Source organism: Ictidomys tridecemlineatus, unplaced genomic scaffold (genome assembly GCF_052094955.1).
Source record: "Ictidomys tridecemlineatus isolate mIctTri1 unplaced genomic scaffold, mIctTri1.hap1 Scaffold_82, whole genome shotgun sequence".
Taxonomy (NCBI): Eukaryota; Metazoa; Chordata; class Mammalia; order Rodentia; family Sciuridae; genus Ictidomys; species Ictidomys tridecemlineatus.
Window position 1 is genome coordinate 843880 of NW_027526077.1, and position 19040 is coordinate 862919.

The following is a 19040-nucleotide window of genomic DNA, read 5'->3' on the forward strand; positions in this document are numbered from 1 at the left end:
AATCCTAGCACATTCTTATTGCTGTATTAAGTTTGAAGATGAGCATACCTACCACAGCAGTATTGTTCCAGGAAGCAGGGTAGGAACAGTGGTAAATTAGGAAACAGACTATTAATTGCACAATTAATAGGAAAGTAAAAACAAGTTTCAAAATCTACAATAAAACTGTATCCAAAGGAGTCATAACAATGAGGTGCTAGACTTTAGTTCTGTGGTACAGCTTTGCAATGGACTCACTGGCCTATAGGTACGGCTCACTTCCTGCCTCCTGAAGGATGAATATGCTACACAGAGCTATGATGGTTTCTACTGAGTGGTAAAATTCACAGAAATTAGACACTACTCATGTCAGAATCATTTCTTGTGCAAAGTTTGATGTAGATGAAGATAAAGTGGTTTCTTGGTCAATAACTGCAATTTCTTTTAAAGTCAGTGGGTTTCTTGTATCTGTCACCACAATAGATTTAAAATACTTTGATGATTGATCTACTCCAATGTTACATTCTCGATAAGAGGGACTAAGAAGAAACATGAACTAGTAACCATTAGAAAAGTATGAATCCTATATGTATATCACTTACAGTTCTATTACAGTTGGCCCAGGTTTAATCTCATCCATCTCCATGAAAGCAAAACATTTGGTGCTGGTAAACCTTTTTGTAAGCTTGTAGTGTTTGAATTCAAAGAAGATAGCTGCACCTAAGGAATTAAAACAAACAACATAAGCCAGAGACCACACATTTCTTATGTGTCACCAGAAGCCTATGATTTTACAAAGTAACGTGTCAAACAGTCTGATGACACAACTGTTGATAACTCACTGTGGCTGTCACTCCAAGCTCTGGTACTAGCATGTCTGAGTGACATTTCTCCATATCATTTAATTCTACAAAGTACAACAAAATTGTATAGCAAGAATGTAAGTTATGTGCACAGGTAGAATCATAAACTACCAAAGAATATAAAATATTAAATACCACAAGAAAAACAGAAGTTACTTAAGTATCAGCAGTACCTATAAAAATGGTTTCAATAAGCACCTATATTAGATAGAATAGAAATTTAAGAGTTCCTTTAAAAAAAATTCTACCTTATATCATTTCTCTCCCTCCTGAAACAACCACGCCCAGATTGTCCTTTCCATATTCTTATAAACTAACTGCCAGTTATAGTATCTTTTTACCCAATGCATCTTATTGAAAGAAAAAAAAATAATTTAACTGTTAGAAAGTAATCATTAGGTTCCTAAAAGGACTTAAGGTAATTATTAGGGAACCTGCTTCCTTAACTCTGTATTATGAGAAAAACTTCCCTATCAAATAATATTTAACCACATCATTACACAACTAGATAATGCAACTGCTAATTCTCATATTTTAAAAAAATTGATTTGACTTTAAGTCAATATTCATAACTATGTGACATAAGATCTTGTGTTAAGTACACTATGAACACAAACCCAGATAAGTACTGTGTCCTTAAGAAGTCAGTAACTGATAATTACAAACCTTTGGTTAATTTTTCAATATGCTTCTGGAGCTCAATGTCCACATTAAAATGAACATATGTATCTTCTTTTCTTGAAGCCACAGGAGTATCTTGCACAGGAGTTAAATCTATGCCATTCAGATCTGGAGAAAAGTTTCTGCTTATGAGCATTCACATATACAGACGGAAAATATAGAAACTGCAAAGGTTACAGTTCCTAAAGAGGCATGGAAAGAGCTGAGAGGAGATTCTCAGGTTAAGAGATTCCTATTTGGTGTGAGCAAGTATGTGACAGTTGTTGAAGTTCATGGGGTATGTGGAGAGAAATGAATATAGACTGGATAGGAGACCTCATGAAGGGGACAAGGAAGCCTTTACATGGCCAAGTAAACAAAACTTGATCTTCATAGTAAAGTGGTAAAAAGAACAAACATGTTTTTCTTAGGGAATAGCCCACTATATTTTTCTATGCAAAAAAAAAAAAATCTGGAGTATTTAATTTGCCACATGGAGCTCTGCCACCAATTTCTAACTTTGATCAAGTATGACTTATTTAGAAAAGCCTTTAAACCTAACCTTATCATAATTTCCCTGTTAAGAACCAAAAATGGATGAGAACAGCCAACAAAAAACCTTTTGTTAATGAATAATTTTTCATATATATAAATTCTGGTTATACTGTTTACAACATACCCTGAATTTACAACAACCAGATGGTACGTTATATATAGTTTTAATTTTCTGGTTTTTAAAATCTCAGTTTAGTCAAATGCAACATGGACTCATTTAATAACTCCTCAGTGTTTATGTGTTATTCATTTATGTGTCTCAAAAAGCTCAAAAACAATTTAGTACATTTAATAATTAAAAAATATTTACATAAAAATATTTCAGTTTAACATATGCAAAGGTAATTTAACATTTACAACATCATTAAATATTTTTGTGTTTTAAGTATACTTTCTGAATGAGTATGCAGTTTTACAAATGGCCTATGAAACAATGTAAATATTTTCCAGTATACTATATATTTGATAACTGGTAACATCGGAATTTAAAAGTGTACCAGTATTAGTGCTGTGGATTCTGTTCTTTAAATAAATGTTTTTCTTTGTGGTCAATTGATAAAAGTTCCTCCATTTAATTTCAGCACCAATCTGTTCCTTTGGTGCAAAACTATAGATTAAAATAAGCCATTTGTACTAACTATAGTTATTTCTGTAAAATGGTATTATTTATTCCTTAATCACATCATCATCCCACGGGATTGCTTTCAGGGCATGGATGTTATGGACGCACCCTACTTCCCTGTCCCCTGATTTTCATCTGCCTCTGTAGGACTCACCTAAGTAGATACCTCAGTAGCACAGGAAGAAGAAGGGGTTGAAGCAGGAGAGATGGGAAAAGAGGACATGGGGCTTTGTGGAGAGAAATGAATATAGACTGGGTAGGAGAAGGTGAGGGGTGCTATTGTTAATCTACATCCTGAAGGCTGTAGCTGCTTTTAAGGACAATGTGTATGTTTAGTCTGCACGTTAGATGGAATCTGAAGAGCAAAAATCTATACAAACTCAAAAGCAAAAGTGAGTGTATAAGTAGGAAATATTTTTTTAAGTCTTTCGAACTATGTTCTGTTATGATCTCTTCTAGGATTTTGCCTCATTATAGAATGCATTAAAGTAAGTTGTCACATATACAAGATCATCCCCTGTCAAAAACTTTGTCCCATATGAGAAAAAACATAATGCAATTTGCCAGTTATTTACCCTTTACACTAACTGTAATATAGGGATCGATGCACTGTCCAGCGTCTTTCAGACCAATTTTCTCAATCCTGATAGTGAGTAATGTCATTCCCGGTTCTGATGGCAACCTTGGTAATAAAGTACCTGGCAACAGAGAAACCTCAATAAAAGTTAGCTCCACCAATAATGCAGAGTAAATACTTTGACAAACAGAAGATATAGCCTACCTCTTAGGAACTAGCTAGGCATTATGTATTTTTATTTCCAAAATTCATGAACATCTGATGTTATACTTTTTTAGAAAAATATTTAAATTTACACATAATATATCTGCATTTCCCACCCATACAATCACCTTTAAGCAGAAATAATAATTTCTATAATAATAGTATATAGTATGTATAATAAAAGTATGTTAAAAACATCACTTGAGGAAGCCCAATGATACATAATAGTATAATATGCTCACATAATATTTATATTCAATATGTACTTCTATATTATATTCAGCATCTTAATATGAAGTGGTAGAACAAAGACAAGAAAAGCTTTTAAAATACTTGTTATTCTGTTCTATAGTCTGAGACATTTAATTAACAGTTGATCAATACATTCTTCTCTTTAGTTACTCCTAATAAAGAAAATAATTTACAATTTGATATTTATGTTTTAATTTAACTATATAGTCTAACTTCTATTCTTCATTCTATTTTGTATGATTTATTCCCTCAGAAATTAGTACTATACAGACTGACATATAAAATGGCCATTTGTATAACTGAACATTTTTTCCAAAACCAACTAAAATTTTTAAAACTAAAACCCACCAGAACAACATGACAACATTCACCCACCAAGAACATATGAAGGAAGAAATCAACTGTTCAGTATGTTCCCTTTTTTGAAACTACCAATAGAGAACAGATGCAAATAAGCTGATTTTAATCAAGTATGTATACAGAACCTCAAAATACACTTAACAAAAGATTTTGGTTGATGTTTTTCAAGTTTCTATTCAACAATGTGTTATGCTACTTTTAATGATGAGTTATTTGAAATACATGAAGTAATCAACACACTACATTTGAAAATACACATTTGATTGATGGCAAATGTGGCTTGAGGAAATTTTGGGAGGTGATGGGAATGTTCTGAACTTGTATAGTGATGGCAGATGCAAAACTCTATAGAGGTGTCAAAAATCGATGAATTTTATACTTACAGAAGGGAAATGTTATGAAATGCAAATTGTACCTCAACAGTGCTGTTAAAAATGTATTACTTTCTAATTTAAACAAATATGAAGACAATACAGACAAATGCAATAATAGGAAGGCCTGGAGGCTGCATTCCACTGTTGCATTAACAAACCTAAATGGGCTCAGGCTGATATCATTAAATATATACATAATACCTTTTATGCATGTTCTTTGATTGACAAGTGAAGGTACTTTTAGAAGAGGGGCTTGTACCTGGACATCTGGGATGAACTTCAGAAAGTTAAGAAACACTTCTGAAATTTTATGAAAAATGTGAATATGTATACATTTATATTTATATATATATACATACATATTCATATGTATGTATATCATATATGAATTTTTCTGCAGAAAAGTTCATTCTATTATGTAGTACATGGCTGTATAAATATGCTACAGTTTATGTACACATTCTTGTGTTGATAGACATTTGAATTACTTCAAGTGTTTGGATATAGTTAACAGGCTATTATAAATACTCTTCTAACATCTTCTAGTGCCCATAAGCACCCATTTCTGAAACAGGGGAATCACTAAGTCACCTGGCATGTTACCTCCATACCTACTATGTAATGACAATCCATTTCCCAAGGTGGTTGTGCCAACTTTTATTCCTAGCCCAATTGCAGTAGTGTTCCCATTGCTCCACATCCTCACTAGGTACTCTTTTCTCAGATTCTTCATGTTAGCCAATTTTGGTATAAAGAGATCAATCATTTTAATTTGCATTCCTCTGAAGATTAATAAGGTTGAGCACCTTTTAGAATAAATCAAATGTATGATTTCCTCTTTTCTGAAGTGTGTTCAATTATTTTGCTCGATTTTCTATTGAGATGTCTATCTTATTGAGCTGTAGGAGGTCTCTATTATTTTGCTGGACAAATGTTTTACAAATAGCTTCTTAGTAGTTTTCCTTTATAAAGACTTTTTGTTGAAGTAGAGCATATACATTTTAAAATGCACAAATTGTTAGTACAGTTTGCTGAACTTCCACAAAGTGAATACACCTGTATAACTAGTATCAGATCTAGGAAAGATATGATCAGCCACCTGGGAGTGTCCTTCCCCCCACCCTATCCAATTCACTCTTCCAAAAGATATTATTATATTACTGCTAGTAATATTCAAATTTCTTAATATCTTCCTTTACAATGAGTGCTTTTTATGTCATATTTAAGAAAACTTACCCCACTCCAAAATCATAAAGGTATTATCTTGAAAGCATAGTTTTGCCATTCACACTTAATTCTATATGTCACATAGAATTATTGACTACGGTGTATAGTAGGAGCTTTAATTTTATTCAATTTCACATAAATACTCAATTGTCTCAGCACTACTCATTAAAAAGACTGACATTTTCCACCACTGATCTGCAGTCCCACCTCAATCATAAATCATGTGGCAATCACTTTCTGAGTTTTCTATTCTGTCTTACCGGACTGTTTATCCTCTTACCACTAATACAGTATCTTAATTCTATAGGTGTATAAAAGGTCCAGGAACTGCAATAAAAATTCAGATGAGTTTCAGAAAGAGTCTATCTTTATAAACTGCTGCTTCTAATTTATGAACTAGTATATATCTTTACATTTTAAAAATCATAACAATTATTTAATAGAATTTTATTTGACCTAAAAGCCTTCAGAAAAAAAGACCTACAGATCCAGGGAAAACTCCTGTTTTTTTGTTTATGTTCCATGAAGAATGTATGGCCATGTAGAAATGACTGGAAAAGGGGGTGTGAGCTAATGGTAAAAGGCTGCCAGGGTCCCAGCAAGCCCTGTCTGGTCAGATTCTTCTTGGCCTCTCTGTATAGCTTTGTTTCCTTCTGGACCTAAGGCAGGTCCTGTCTGGAATGAGGGTTTGTAAGGGAGGGGTAAGGGAGGGTAGGGGGACAGTAAGGGAATAGCAGGGAGGGAAGGAAAGAGAAAGAGAAAGAGAGAAAGAGCGCTTTCTAGGTTTTATGAGAGAAGGGTGAATGGAAAGGAGGGCAGGAGGAGAGCAGAGGCTTTGCTGCTGAGGTTGCTTTTGGGATTCCAATCTCCTTCAGTTAGAAGTTCTCAGCAGGCAAAAACCTCACCCTTTGGGCTATCATATTCTGATCTGACCCTAACCACCTTCCCCCTCTCTCTCTCCCTCCTCCTCCCTTTCTCCTTTTAAGAAGGGAATGTGTAGATCTTTCCATCTTCTAAGATCTTCTTTGATTTCTCTCTTTAGGGTTCTGTAGTTTTCATTGTATAGATCTTTGACTTCTTTCATTGATTCTCAAGTATCATTTTTTTGAGGTTATTGTGAATGGAGTAGTTTTCCTCATTTCCTTCTCAGAGGCTTTGTCACTGATATACAGAAATGCCTTTGATTTATGGGTATTGATTTATATCCTGCTCCTTTGCTGAATTCATTTACTATTTCTGGAAAGATCGACCTTGCTCTTGGATAGGCAGAATTAATATTATCAAAATGACCATACTACCAAAAGTGCTATATAGATTTAATGCAATTCCAATCAAAATTTCAATGGCATTCCTCATAGAAATAGAAAAAGCAATCATGAAATTCATCTGGAAAAATAAGAGACCAAGAATAGCTAAAGAAATCCTTAGCAGGAAGAGTGAAGCAGGGAGTATTGCTATATGAGACCTTAAACTATACTACACAGAAATAGTAACAAAAACAGCATGGTTTCAGCACTAAAACAGACTGGTAGGACAATGGTACAGAATAGAGGACACAGAGACTAACCCACAAAATTACAATCATCTTATTTTAGACAAAGGTGCCAAAAACATGCACTGGAGAAAAGATAGCATTTTCAACAAATGGTGCTGGGAAAACTGGAAATCCATATGCAACAAAATGAAATTAAACTCATAACTCTCACCATGCACAAAAACTTAACTCAAAATGGATCAAGGACCTAGGAATTAAGCCAGAGACTCTTCGTCTAATAGAAGAAAAAAGTAGGCCCTAAACTTCATCATGTGGGTTAGACCACAACTTCCTTAATAAGACCCCTATGGCACAAGAATTAAAACCAGGAATCAATAAATGGGATGGATTCAAACTAAAAAGTTTTTTTGTCAACAAAAGAAAACAATCCGTGAGGTGAACAGAGAGCCTACATCCTGGGAGAAAATTTTTACCCCTCACACATCAGATAGAGCACTAATCTCTAGGGTATAGAAAGAACTCAAAAGCTAAGCACTGAAAAAACAAGTAACCCAATCAAAAAATGGGCCAAGGACTTGAACAAACACTTCTCAGAAGAGGATATACAATCAATCAACAAATATATGAAAAAATTTTCAACATCTCTAGCAATCAGAGAAATGCAAATCAAAACTAAGATACAACTCCAGTCAGAATGGCAGCTATTATGAAGACAAACAACAATAAGTATTGGAGAGGATGTGGGGAAAAAGGCACACTCATACATTGCTGGTGGGACTGCAAATTGGTGCAGCCAATCTGGAAAGCAGTATGGAGATTCTTTGAAAATCTGGGAATGGAACCACCATTTGACCAAGCTATTCCTCTCCTTGGACTATACCCAAAGGACTTAAAAACAACATACTACAGGGACACAGCCACATCAATGTTTATAGCAGCACAATTCACAATAGCTAAACTGTGGAGCCAACCTACATGCCCTTAAGTGGATGAATGGATTTTAAAAAATGTGGCATATATACACTATGAACGTTTTTAAAAGAGAATAAAATCATGGCATTTGCAGGTAAATGGATGGCATTGGAGAAGATAATGCTAAGTGAAGTTAGTCAATCCCCCAAAAACAAATGCCAAATGTTTTCTCTGATATAAGGAGGCTGACTCATAATAGGGTAGGGAGGAGGAGCATGGGATGAATAGATGGATTCTAGATAGGGAAGAGGGGAGTGAGGGAAAGAAAGGAGGCAGGGGATTAGCCTCCTAATGAATGTGATGGACATCATTATCCAAAGAACATGTCTGAAGACACAAATTGGGTGTCAACCTACTTTATATAGAGAGATACGAAAAATTGTGGTATATATGTGTAATAAGAATTGTAATGCAAAAAAAAACCAAGTACATGAATAACGTGAATTGGCGTGAACATACTTTATACAAAGATAAAAAAAATTGTGCTCTATATGTGTAATAAGAATTGTCCATTGTCGTGTATTAAAAAAAATAAAATCAATAAAAGAAAAAGAAGGGAATGGGGAGTGGGTAGGGAAAAACTGTGGAATGAACCCGAACTAACTTTCCAATGCACATATGTGAATATACAATAATGAAACTCATCATTTTGAATATCTATAAGATACAAATTTTAAAAAATGTAAATAAATAGATCAGTAAAGTGGATGAAAGGGAACAGTGGGAGGGAGGATGAGGAGGGTGAAGGGACTGAATTGGAGCAAATTATATTCCATGCATTTATAATTAGTCCAAATGAATCTAATGTCAAGAATAACTATTATGAACAAATGAAAAAAAGAATAATGACTTCACTGTTTTTATAAAATGCATTCTCATAAACAATTCAATTGAGAGAAATGAAAAAAAGTAAAAGAGAATGTATAATTCAACATCTCACAAACCATAACAATTATTAAGTCACTCTTCCATCTTTTTCTCTAATTTCAAGATGGCTCCAGTTTCATTTTCTTTTGATATTCTTTTATTTTTTCAACAAAGGTTTATTTTCTACATAAAATTCTTATATTTCTTTTGTTGAATTTATAATAAGGTCCTTGATATTATTTAATACTACTATAAATATTATAATAGTTCATTTTCTAAGCAACTATTACTTGTTTGAGATAGAATTGATTTGTCTGTACAGATTTTATATCCAGGAACTGCATTATCTTATTAATGAGTTATGAATAGGTTTTTGCATATATTCTCTATATATTCATAAATATGCAAATAAAGAACATCCCCCCTTTTATATTTCATTTTCTTGTCCTAGTGCAGTAGCTTCCAAAACAATGCTGATGAAAAGAAGTAATAGATAATCTTGTTTTGTTCAAATTCATCATTAAATGATTTTGGGCTGTAAATGTCATGTAGCCATGTTTTATCAAGTTAAGGATGTTTTTCTGTTCTTTGCCAAGAATTGTTTAAAATCAAGGCTGTATTTCAAATTTAACTGAAAACTTTTTCTGCATTGTTGACAACTTTATGAAATCTTTCCCCTTAATCTGCTAATGTGAACTACCTTGATAAATTCTGCTAACAATAATTTGAAAAATCACTCATTAGTTCAGGGAGATTTTCTGAATTATTTTCCACAGCATCCTATGTTTATTCAGTCACTCTTCATTTGGCAGTTACATTATTTCTAACTTTTTATCATTATAAAAAACACCTAAACAGAGAATCTTGTGTATATGCATATGTTTTCCCCTCTTTTTCCTGTATTTTGGGGGTGCATCTTCAGAATAAATTCTCAGGAATGGGATTGCTAAGGAAAAAATATGTACTTATATGTTGTTAGAGAATGCTCAATTCCCCTCCAAAGGAACTGCACCATTTTTCTATTCCCACCAGTGATTAATAAGTATCTATTTCCCCTAAGACTCTCCAACAGTAGCTTTAATTTATGTTTTTATTAAAAATAAAGTTGAGTATCTTTTTATATGTTTAACGGGTATTTTTAAAATGTGTGTGTGTGTGTGTGTGTGTGTGTGTGTGTGTGTGCATGCTCACATGCTTGCTCATATTGTCTGTTCCTCTCATGTATTCTGCTTTGGTTATTACAATTAACATTTTTCTTTATACATTAAGAATGTTGGGTTGGGATGTAGCTCAGTGGCAAAGTGTCTGCCTTGCATTTGCAAAATCCTGGAATCGAACCCCAGTTCTAAAAAAGACAAAAGAGAACCCACCCCACCCCACCCCCAAAAACACCCAAGAATGTTACCTCTTTTATGTATTACCTCTTTACTACCTGTTTTGACATTCAAAAGATGATTGCTTTACAACTTTCAAAGTCTTTTTGATGTTAAGATTATTTTTTGCCAAGTTGATATTAAACTTGTTGTTACTTTGGGGTGAGTCAATTTTATAAGCTGTCATTATCTAGATCTTTCAGTTGAAATGGTAGGGCTGATGCTATATTCCTTACCAACAATCTTTTTGCCTGAGACTACACAGTAAGGTTTAATGTAATTATTATGCTTCAGATAATTTAATATGGAGGCAGTGATTTCAAGTCTGAATTTCTTGTTTAATTCAAGGTAGAATGTCAAACATTGTGTTCCATAATTAAGGAAGCTGACTGTAATTAAGATCATAGATTACATAGAAAGGTGCCTATTTAAGGTGTTTCAGAATGCTCTATGATGTGCTCTCTCTACATGGTCAACTCTTACATACTCAGTGAGTCCTAAATCTGGCCAGATTTATTGAACTCCCTCAGCCCTTCTTTTTTGCCAACCTACGACATTGGTGCACATCTCTAATCATAATCATGTGCTTTTGGCTCTGTCTTGCTGACTACACAATAAGCATCCTGAAAGGTGTGGGAACTGTTCCTTTTGTGGTATGCACAAGGAATAAACAGATCTTTGTTGAAGAAATATTTTATTGAATGAATAACTGAATTTCCAGTTCTAGAGGTTATCATGCTCTAGTAAACAAATGGCTAGAGAATCTATATCAATGAGTGAAGAAATAATAAACATAAAAGAAGATCAAATACTAGAATAATACCATACCATCTATAGCTCCCAGGTAGATGAAAAAGGGTGCATGTTTTTGCATCAAAGATAGAACCATGATAGTTGTAAATTGAGCCAATGCATTAAAAGGAAGATTTCTAAGTGAAGAATTAACATATCCAATTACATAGTGTAATATGAGAACAAGTCAACTACATTCATAAAATTCGAAGACTAACAAGGATAAGAAAGAAATCACTACACACAATCCAGTGTAAACTGTGCTATTCCAGCTAAATCATCTGCTCTCAGATCTAGAGCAAAGATCAGAAGAAATGTTCTTCCAAATGGAACTGCTATGTAAATAAGAAATAGCTAACACTTGTGAGTATTTGTGTTGTGCTACATACTATCCTACTCCTCTCATCTAATTCTCACAACAATAGTTTAGTTCTATTTTTCAGAGGTGAAAAGTGAGGCATAGAAAAACAAATTATCCATAATCACACAGCAGTTTGGCTACAGAGTCCATGCTTTTAACCATCATGTCTCATTTTAATATTTTTATTTTAATTGTCCCTAAAGCCTTAAAAGGAACTGCAGGAGAACCTCCCCATCTCAAGCTTCTGCAAAGTTCCTTTTGCCATGTAAACATAACAGTCACAGGTTCCCAGGATTAGAATATAGACATTTTTTTGAGGCCACTATTTGTGCCTCATACTTTTAAATATGGAAAACTCTAAATGGCTACAGCTGTCCAAACCAAGTTTTCAATAACATCCCAGGGATGTTATTGAGCTGTCACTAAGAACTCCCAAGTAAGGGATTGATTAAAAAATAGTAACATTTGAACTTTGTACACTGAGCAGTGCACATTCACAGGAATGGACAGAGACTGAGTAGCCCAGATAGCAATATGATAGGTCTTTAACACTCATATAGCAGTGAGCAGCAGGACTGTGTTCATTTGGTTAATTCCACTTTCAGTTTTTACTGCAAGACAAAGGAAGCCATTGGTAGCTGGTGTGCCCCAAGTTGTACTGAACACAGAAAGCACGTCTTTTTCTGACTTATCTGCCCCCAACCACCTCTTATGCACCAACCAGAGTAAGCATGCTCTCACTGGTGTCAAAAAGAGTTGGAAGGAATTACTGAATTCAGTGTGATTTTCTGTGAGAGGAAGATTCTAAGCCTAAACCTAAAGACAACTCTGATAAAATAATGACAATGAATTGGAAGGTTTGGAACCATTTTACCACACTACTGTAATAGGGGATACCAAAAAGTCCATCTTGTTGATGGAAACTGTTTATTAACAGGTGGTACTTGGGTAAAAACTTAAGTTGCTCTATTTCATTGTGCTTCATCTGTGGAAAACAATTTATGAAGGTAGCTATGGATCCCCCAAATGGCTGTTTGTTAAACATAGACAAGTTTGCTTAAGAATGTTTTAAAAACTGTGTAAAAGCATCTGACCTAGCCAAGAATGTTACAGCCACTGCCACTGTGGAGAGGAAAGGGAATTGTGCAAGTAAGGCCTCTGCCTCTGCTGGGCACCCAACAGCACTGACACAGACCCAGCAATGAAACACCACTGTACCTGCAACAGGTACAGAAAAACAATGGGAGAACATCTGAAGCCCCTCACCCCCCCGCCCATAACTTCTTTGTTCCAAGAGGGTGCTGAGAAAAATGAAGGTCTAAGTATCAAGTAGGATGGCCTCACATTCAATAGTCTCTGTGTAGCCATAGAGATCATGGAGAATCAGACAATAAAAGGACCACCAACCCGAGGATGAGTCTGGAGTGACATGGATATGAAGGTCAGTGGGATCCTTAAGGCCCTGTCCTCACATGCAGAAGAGGAAGTCATTCTTTTCTTTCAACTTTTTATTTTTGCTTTTTAAAAATTTCTATTGTTTATATCTCATATCATACCATAAGGACAATTTCTAGTCCAAAATTGGAAATGGCATGACAGTCTTTGTTCCAAAATAGTACATTATTGTCTAGGTAAGAACATTAAAAGAGGAAAATTACCAAAGATTATATTTTTTTAAACACTGATTTGAATTTGCTTTTTACATGATATTGTACAAATGTTTGTCACAGGCATTTACTTCAATAAGAGGTGAGTCAGTCTTCATTTTGCCTTGGTGCTTGGTGAATTAAATGTCATGAATAAGGAGTATAAAATTTGTTGTCCATACTTTTAGGACAGAGATGGACCTGATATCTAAAATGTAAACTAAGCATTATCATATGTGTGTGATTATATATTTATGTCTTCTTTGTTTTAGATTTATCATACTTGCAATTAAATTCAGATGTTTGATACTACCAATTCAAAGTCTGTCACACACATTTTTTAAGTGCACATTTCTTTGTAATTTTAAAATCCAATAAAAAGGATATATATAAAATAATATTTTCTATTATTTTGGGATAATTTTAACATAATTTAAAATAATGGTATTGTCAAATCATTATTTGGTCATAACATTTTGTAAATGGCACAAAACATGAAATGGGTCTTAAAAATCTAGCAAGAGAAAAATTTTGCAATTTGTACTGCACATCTGCAATTTGTACACACATACAAATTGTGTGAAAATATGAAAACACATGCACAATTTCTTTTGGTTGGTAACTGATTAGTAGTTGAGGAACTGCTCCAACCTTTCAAGATAAAGAGTAAAATCATAAGAAGTTTATTCACTTTGAAATTATATTAAAATTTTGATAAAAATCTTAGGGGTCATTAGCATTCAAACAATAATATTTCTAGGTCTGTCAAAAATTATACTTTATTAAAGTTGTTTGTATATAGGTTATATGAGTATATTCTTGTTTTTATTTTCTTTATTGACTGGTACTAGAAATATGTATTTTTATGTGTTCAGAAATATGTGATTTGGATAATGGCTGAATTCTTAAGTGTCACCATCATATCTGGAAAAAAATAATAAATACTCTCACAAAACCTAAGATGAATCAGTGGGTATATGCTTCATACACAGATGCCATTTAGCATGCAAGGAAGAGTTACTACAGGTGTTGGGTTAAAATTTGAGTGGCCAGAGGACTTTCAAGAAAAAGCAGGCCTGGGGCTGGGGATGTGGCTCAAGCGGTAGCGTGCTCGCCTGGCATGCCTGCGGCCCGGGTTCGATCCTCAGCACCACATACAAACAAAGATGTTGTGTCCGCCAATAACTGAAAAATAAATATTAAAATTCTCTCTCTCTCCTCTCTCACTCTCTCTTTTAAAAAAAAGAAAGAAAAAGCAGGCCAGATGTTGCTTAGAGCCTTGATGAAGAGCCTACTCAATAGACATTTCCTATGAACCAATTTCTGCAAAGCTCTGGAGAAAACCTTTTGACTTCAAGTGACAAGATTCGTGGATTAAAAAACAAAACAAACAAAACAAAACAAACTGAGCCAGACATAGTGCTGCATGCCTGTAATCCCAACAACTTGGCAAGTTAAGGCAAGAGAGGCCAGCGTGGGCAACTTAGCAAAACCCTGTTTCAAAATAAAAAAATAAATCAAAGAGCTGGGGATGTAGCTAGGTGGTAGAGCATCCCTGACTTCAATCCCCAGTACTACAAACAAACATGTAGAAACAAATTATAAAAAAGAAATCTTTCAAAACTGCTTGAGAGTAATAGAATATTAACAAGCCTTAAAACTATTGAAAAACAGCTAGGAGAACTACCAGATAACATTGAATGGTATTTTCCTTTCCTTTCAATATAAGTACATGACTGGATGAGGGACTCTGGCTCTGACTGTTTGGCTCAGTCTGAGAATTTGAGACTTTGAGAGAAAGGATGTGCTCGGAGAGCCAGAGTCTATCTGCACACTTTGGTGGTATTTACTGTTTAACCCTAAATATATTCTGAAATTCTGTGAAATAAGGATGCCCTAATATTCATGGAACAGCAATGAATATTTTGTTGCAGTTTTCAACTTCCTATATGCATGGGTAAGAAAAAAACTGCACTTTAGCTGAAAATGAAATACATATTTGCTTAACTCTCAAGTTCAACTCAGAATTGAATATTTATGCAGGAAAGAAACAAGTACAGGTTTGATATTAAAGAAGTTAAATTCACTCTTCATTTTGAGTTTCAAAAAAACATTTTTTGTACATATCTAAGACTATATAAAAGATGAATAACCAATACAAATTTAGAATAATGTTGAGATTGCTAGGCTTATGTTTAGGTCACTCAGAAACGTTTTTTTAAATTTTGTCTAAAATTGTGACATGGCTATTTGTGCATGTGGTACTAGGAAATGAATGTAGGGCTTCACACATGTGAGGCAAGCACCCTACCACTGAGCTACATCCCTAGTTCTTTCTATTTTGAGACAAAGTTGCCCCCACTGGCCTCAAACTTGCAATCCTCCTGCCTCAATTTCTCAAGTAGCTAGGATTATAAGCATATAATCCTGGCCAGCTATTTTTTTTTAAATTTGTATTACTTTGGTTTATCATTTAGAAACTTTAATATTCAACATGATAAATAAATTTTCAGGTAATAAATAATAGGTTATAAATTTTTATCCTCTATTTAAATGAAATCTACTGAGATTACCTTAAGAAAATTAAACTACTATTTGGACTTAAGCCAGTTAGTGTTTAAAGCAGTACAAAAAAGTTACTGTCTTATGAGAATTGAAGGCTTTGAAAATGATAATAATGTCAAAGAAAGGTTCAACAATTTTTTATTCTTTTCAAGAAAGGTTGGATAAAAATCCATTTTTGATTTTAAATGGGAATAAACTACTCTTGATCATACCATATTCATATATTATACTTTATCTCATTAGCTTAACAGTAGTAGTGTTTAGCATGTGTGTTTGTCAAAACTTATAAAGCTATACATTAAAAAAGATGCCTTTTATATATGTAAGGGACACCTTAATAAATCTTTTTTTAAAAAGATCACAATAAGCTAGATGCTATAGCACAAGCCTGGAATCCAGGTGACTTGGGAGGCTGAGGCAGGAGGATCCCAAGTTTAAGACTAATCTCAGCAACTAAGTGAGGCCCTAAGCAACTAAGTGAAATCCTGTCTCAAAATAAAAAATAAAAAGGGCTGAGAATGTGGCTCACTGGTAAAGTACCCCTGTGTTAAATCCTCAGTACCAAAAAAAAAAAAGTACAACAAACTTACAATTATATAAATTACATAAAATAAAGGTAATAAAAATGTTATAATTCTTAGAAGCACCCTGCCATGATAATGTAGACACAACAGCCTTATCACGAATGAAATCTTGGATGTCCACAGTATAACAATTTTTTTCCCATTCTACAATTAAGTTAAAGGTCAAATTGTCCTTCAATGACATTTTCAATTTTATAATGACACAGGCCCTGGAAAATATGATCAAAAATCAAATATAGCCAATTGAACTATATGTACTCTTTCTTACTTTGAGGAAAATAATTCATGGAATAGAAAGGTTTAGTTAGCTTTCTGTATCTCTGAAATAAAATACCAAAATGCTATATCAGAATAAAAAATCTAATTACTTTGGGCTTAATCTTTCATAGCAAATAGACTTAATTTACAGAGTTTCTTTTCAACTCAGCAACCTGAACCCCACAAAGACCTGTCCATTTCATGACTTACATCATCTGCTTTAAGGATCTTGTTTGCTACAGAAGTATAACTAGTGAACAAATAACCAAACCCAGAAATTTATAGAACTGGAATCTATTTCAATTACAGCATGTGGTTTGAAAAGGAAATAAAAAATGCAGAAAAATTTTAGCAAATTTATTTACCACATCATCTCAGCAATCTTGAATTTCCTACAAATATAACAAGTAAAATATAGCTCTTTATTCATAAAGACAAGCAGATTGGAAATAATTACCTTGTACCAAAGAAACACTAACAATAACATTTTATAGTGATTGTAATTTTTCTAATAATCCTATGGTGTAGGACTGTTAGCATCATTTATAGGTGATAATGAAAATACAGTAGCCACCACTACCCCAGCAAATGAAAAGTATAATGCCAAATGATTTGTATGTGGTGCCTAATTTTCATTGTAACCCTATGAATTAGACATTGTCAACATCTCCTTTTATAAAGAATTAAGTACAGTCACTTAACTACTGATTGGCAGATGTTAGACTCAAAAGCGCAGGTATGTTATTGGTCTAAGCCTATACTGTTTATATTTCAAACGTCTTCTACCAAAGAGTATTTAAATTACTGATATATGACTTTAATTATGAAGTTTTCTGGATGATATGTATATTATATTTAATTATACCATAAAGCATAGAGTCTTTTAAAAAAATGCATCACAATAGTACAGTGCTATTTCTACACTTCCAAAAATGAACTAATTCATCAGAAGTAAAAACTGTGCACTGTATAAGAACAGAAGAAAGTATAGAAGTAGAAGAGGCAAATAATTTACTCAGGGTGCTTGACTAGGGTATTTTACAACCTTGTCAAGATCTTCCAAAAATAAAAAGGACTTGCTATGTATTCTTTATTTCCCTGTTAAGGGCAACTGTTTAGTATCTATTCCTCCAGGTCCAGGTTTCACAATCATATATGATTATTTAAAGAACAGCTAGATATATAAAGAAAAGAATTAACATAGCAAACAGTTACTCTAGAAAGCCTACTTACAATGTTGGTCTATGGCTAGCATCTGGGAACCTGGATTTCAGCAGGATTCCCATCATGCCCTGTTAAGAAGATCACTGTGCCTAAACCGTCCATGCAAACAATATGGTTTGTGCTGAACACTTGCTTTCTTCCTGGAGTCTGTAGTTTTGGTTCACGCTAACCCCAATAAGTTACTTGTGCACTGAATCTCTACAGTGCTTCCCCAATAGACAATATTTTTTCATTTCACAGGTGTGAAAGAATGTTGAGAGAATCAAATACATATTTGACTCTGCTGGGAGAGGACTCTTAGAAGTTTGGTTTCCTCTGGAATTTGTTTGTGTGCCTTTACCCTTTGCTGATTTTGTTCTTGTGTTTTCTTGTTGTAATGACTCAGAATACAACTGTGAGTACAGCTATATGCTGAGTCCTGTATACCTAGCCAATCACTAAACATGGGATGTTTTGAGGATCCCTGACACAAATAGTAAGATACTTTCACAATAAACCGATAGCTACCGCTAACAGAATGGCCATGATAATTTGCTTAAGATTGGCAAACCTGGAGATGTTTTACCCGCCACTAACAAGTACAAAAGTAAGTTCCAAACACCTGACCTTGAATTATATAATGTACATTTTTTTGTACCCACCAGGCACTCTAGCAGGAAAAGAATTAGGAGACCCTGCTCCAGCACCACCTTCTTCTTCATCTTCTTCAAATTCCAAATGCTCTTCCTCACCAGGGGCTAAAATTCTCCTATATAAAAAAGGACAGAAAAATTAGTGAGCTACTCCACTTAATACACCAGCTAACCCTCATAGCCACTAACTTCCCAGATAAGATGCTGATTATTAGGTTGATGTTGATATAAATGTCAATGTCAATCATCTCATTGCTACCAGTCATATCACCAATACCAAATTTGATAGGGAAAAAAATACATAAATATTTGAAAAACAGGCATAAAATAGATAATAAAATCAGAAGACAAAATATGGATGCTTATTTATTTACCTTAATGGGCTAGGCTGAACATCAAATGGAAATTCTTTATTATATTTGAGAATATTTTTTAGGACTAGAATAAAGACATAGACAAACATTAGTCTTATATCTTAGTCTTACATGTTATGTAAGTCTTATATATTAGTTAGTCTTATATGTTATATCTTAAATTGATACTTTTAATCTATTTCATAGTGTATTAAGCACACATTAATATATGTATTTTAAATTCC

The 19040-nt window shown here is 33.8% G+C and overlaps 2 protein-coding genes across 2 annotated transcripts in view; one reads left to right on the top strand and one right to left on the bottom strand.

Moving 5' to 3' along the window:
* The window catches only part of LOC144374684 (uncharacterized), a 233936-nt gene that overhangs the window by 136942 nt on the left and 77954 nt on the right, over nucleotides 1-19040 (top strand). The gene's annotated exons all lie outside the window — the stretch shown is intronic.
* Nucleotides 563-18905, bottom strand: LOC144374688 (axin interactor, dorsalization-associated protein-like). Its single transcript, XM_078037447.1, has 5 exons — nucleotides 18817-18905; nucleotides 18452-18558; nucleotides 3255-3377; nucleotides 1509-1631; nucleotides 563-699 (listed from the first exon to the last, which is right to left on the bottom strand). Exons 1-5 carry the CDS (start codon nucleotides 18903-18905, stop codon nucleotides 578-580), a joined length of 564 nt encoding a protein of 187 aa, XP_077893573.1. The 3' UTR covers nucleotides 563-577.

Excerpts from the sequence above, each read along its gene's own strand:
- LOC144374688 (XM_078037447.1), bottom strand. The coding sequence starts at position 18,905 with ATGTTTGTCTATGTCTTTATTCTAGTCCTAAAAAATATTCTCAAATAT. Across the intron at positions 18,559-18,816 it reads GTTCAGCCTAGCCCATTAAG|GAGAATTTTAGCCCCTGGTG; the intron begins GTAAATAAATAA and ends TTTTTTATATAG. Across the intron at positions 3,378-18,451 it reads TTTTCCTGCTAGAGTGCCTG|GTACTTTATTACCAAGGTTG; the intron begins GTGGGTACAAAA and ends CTCTGTTGCCAG.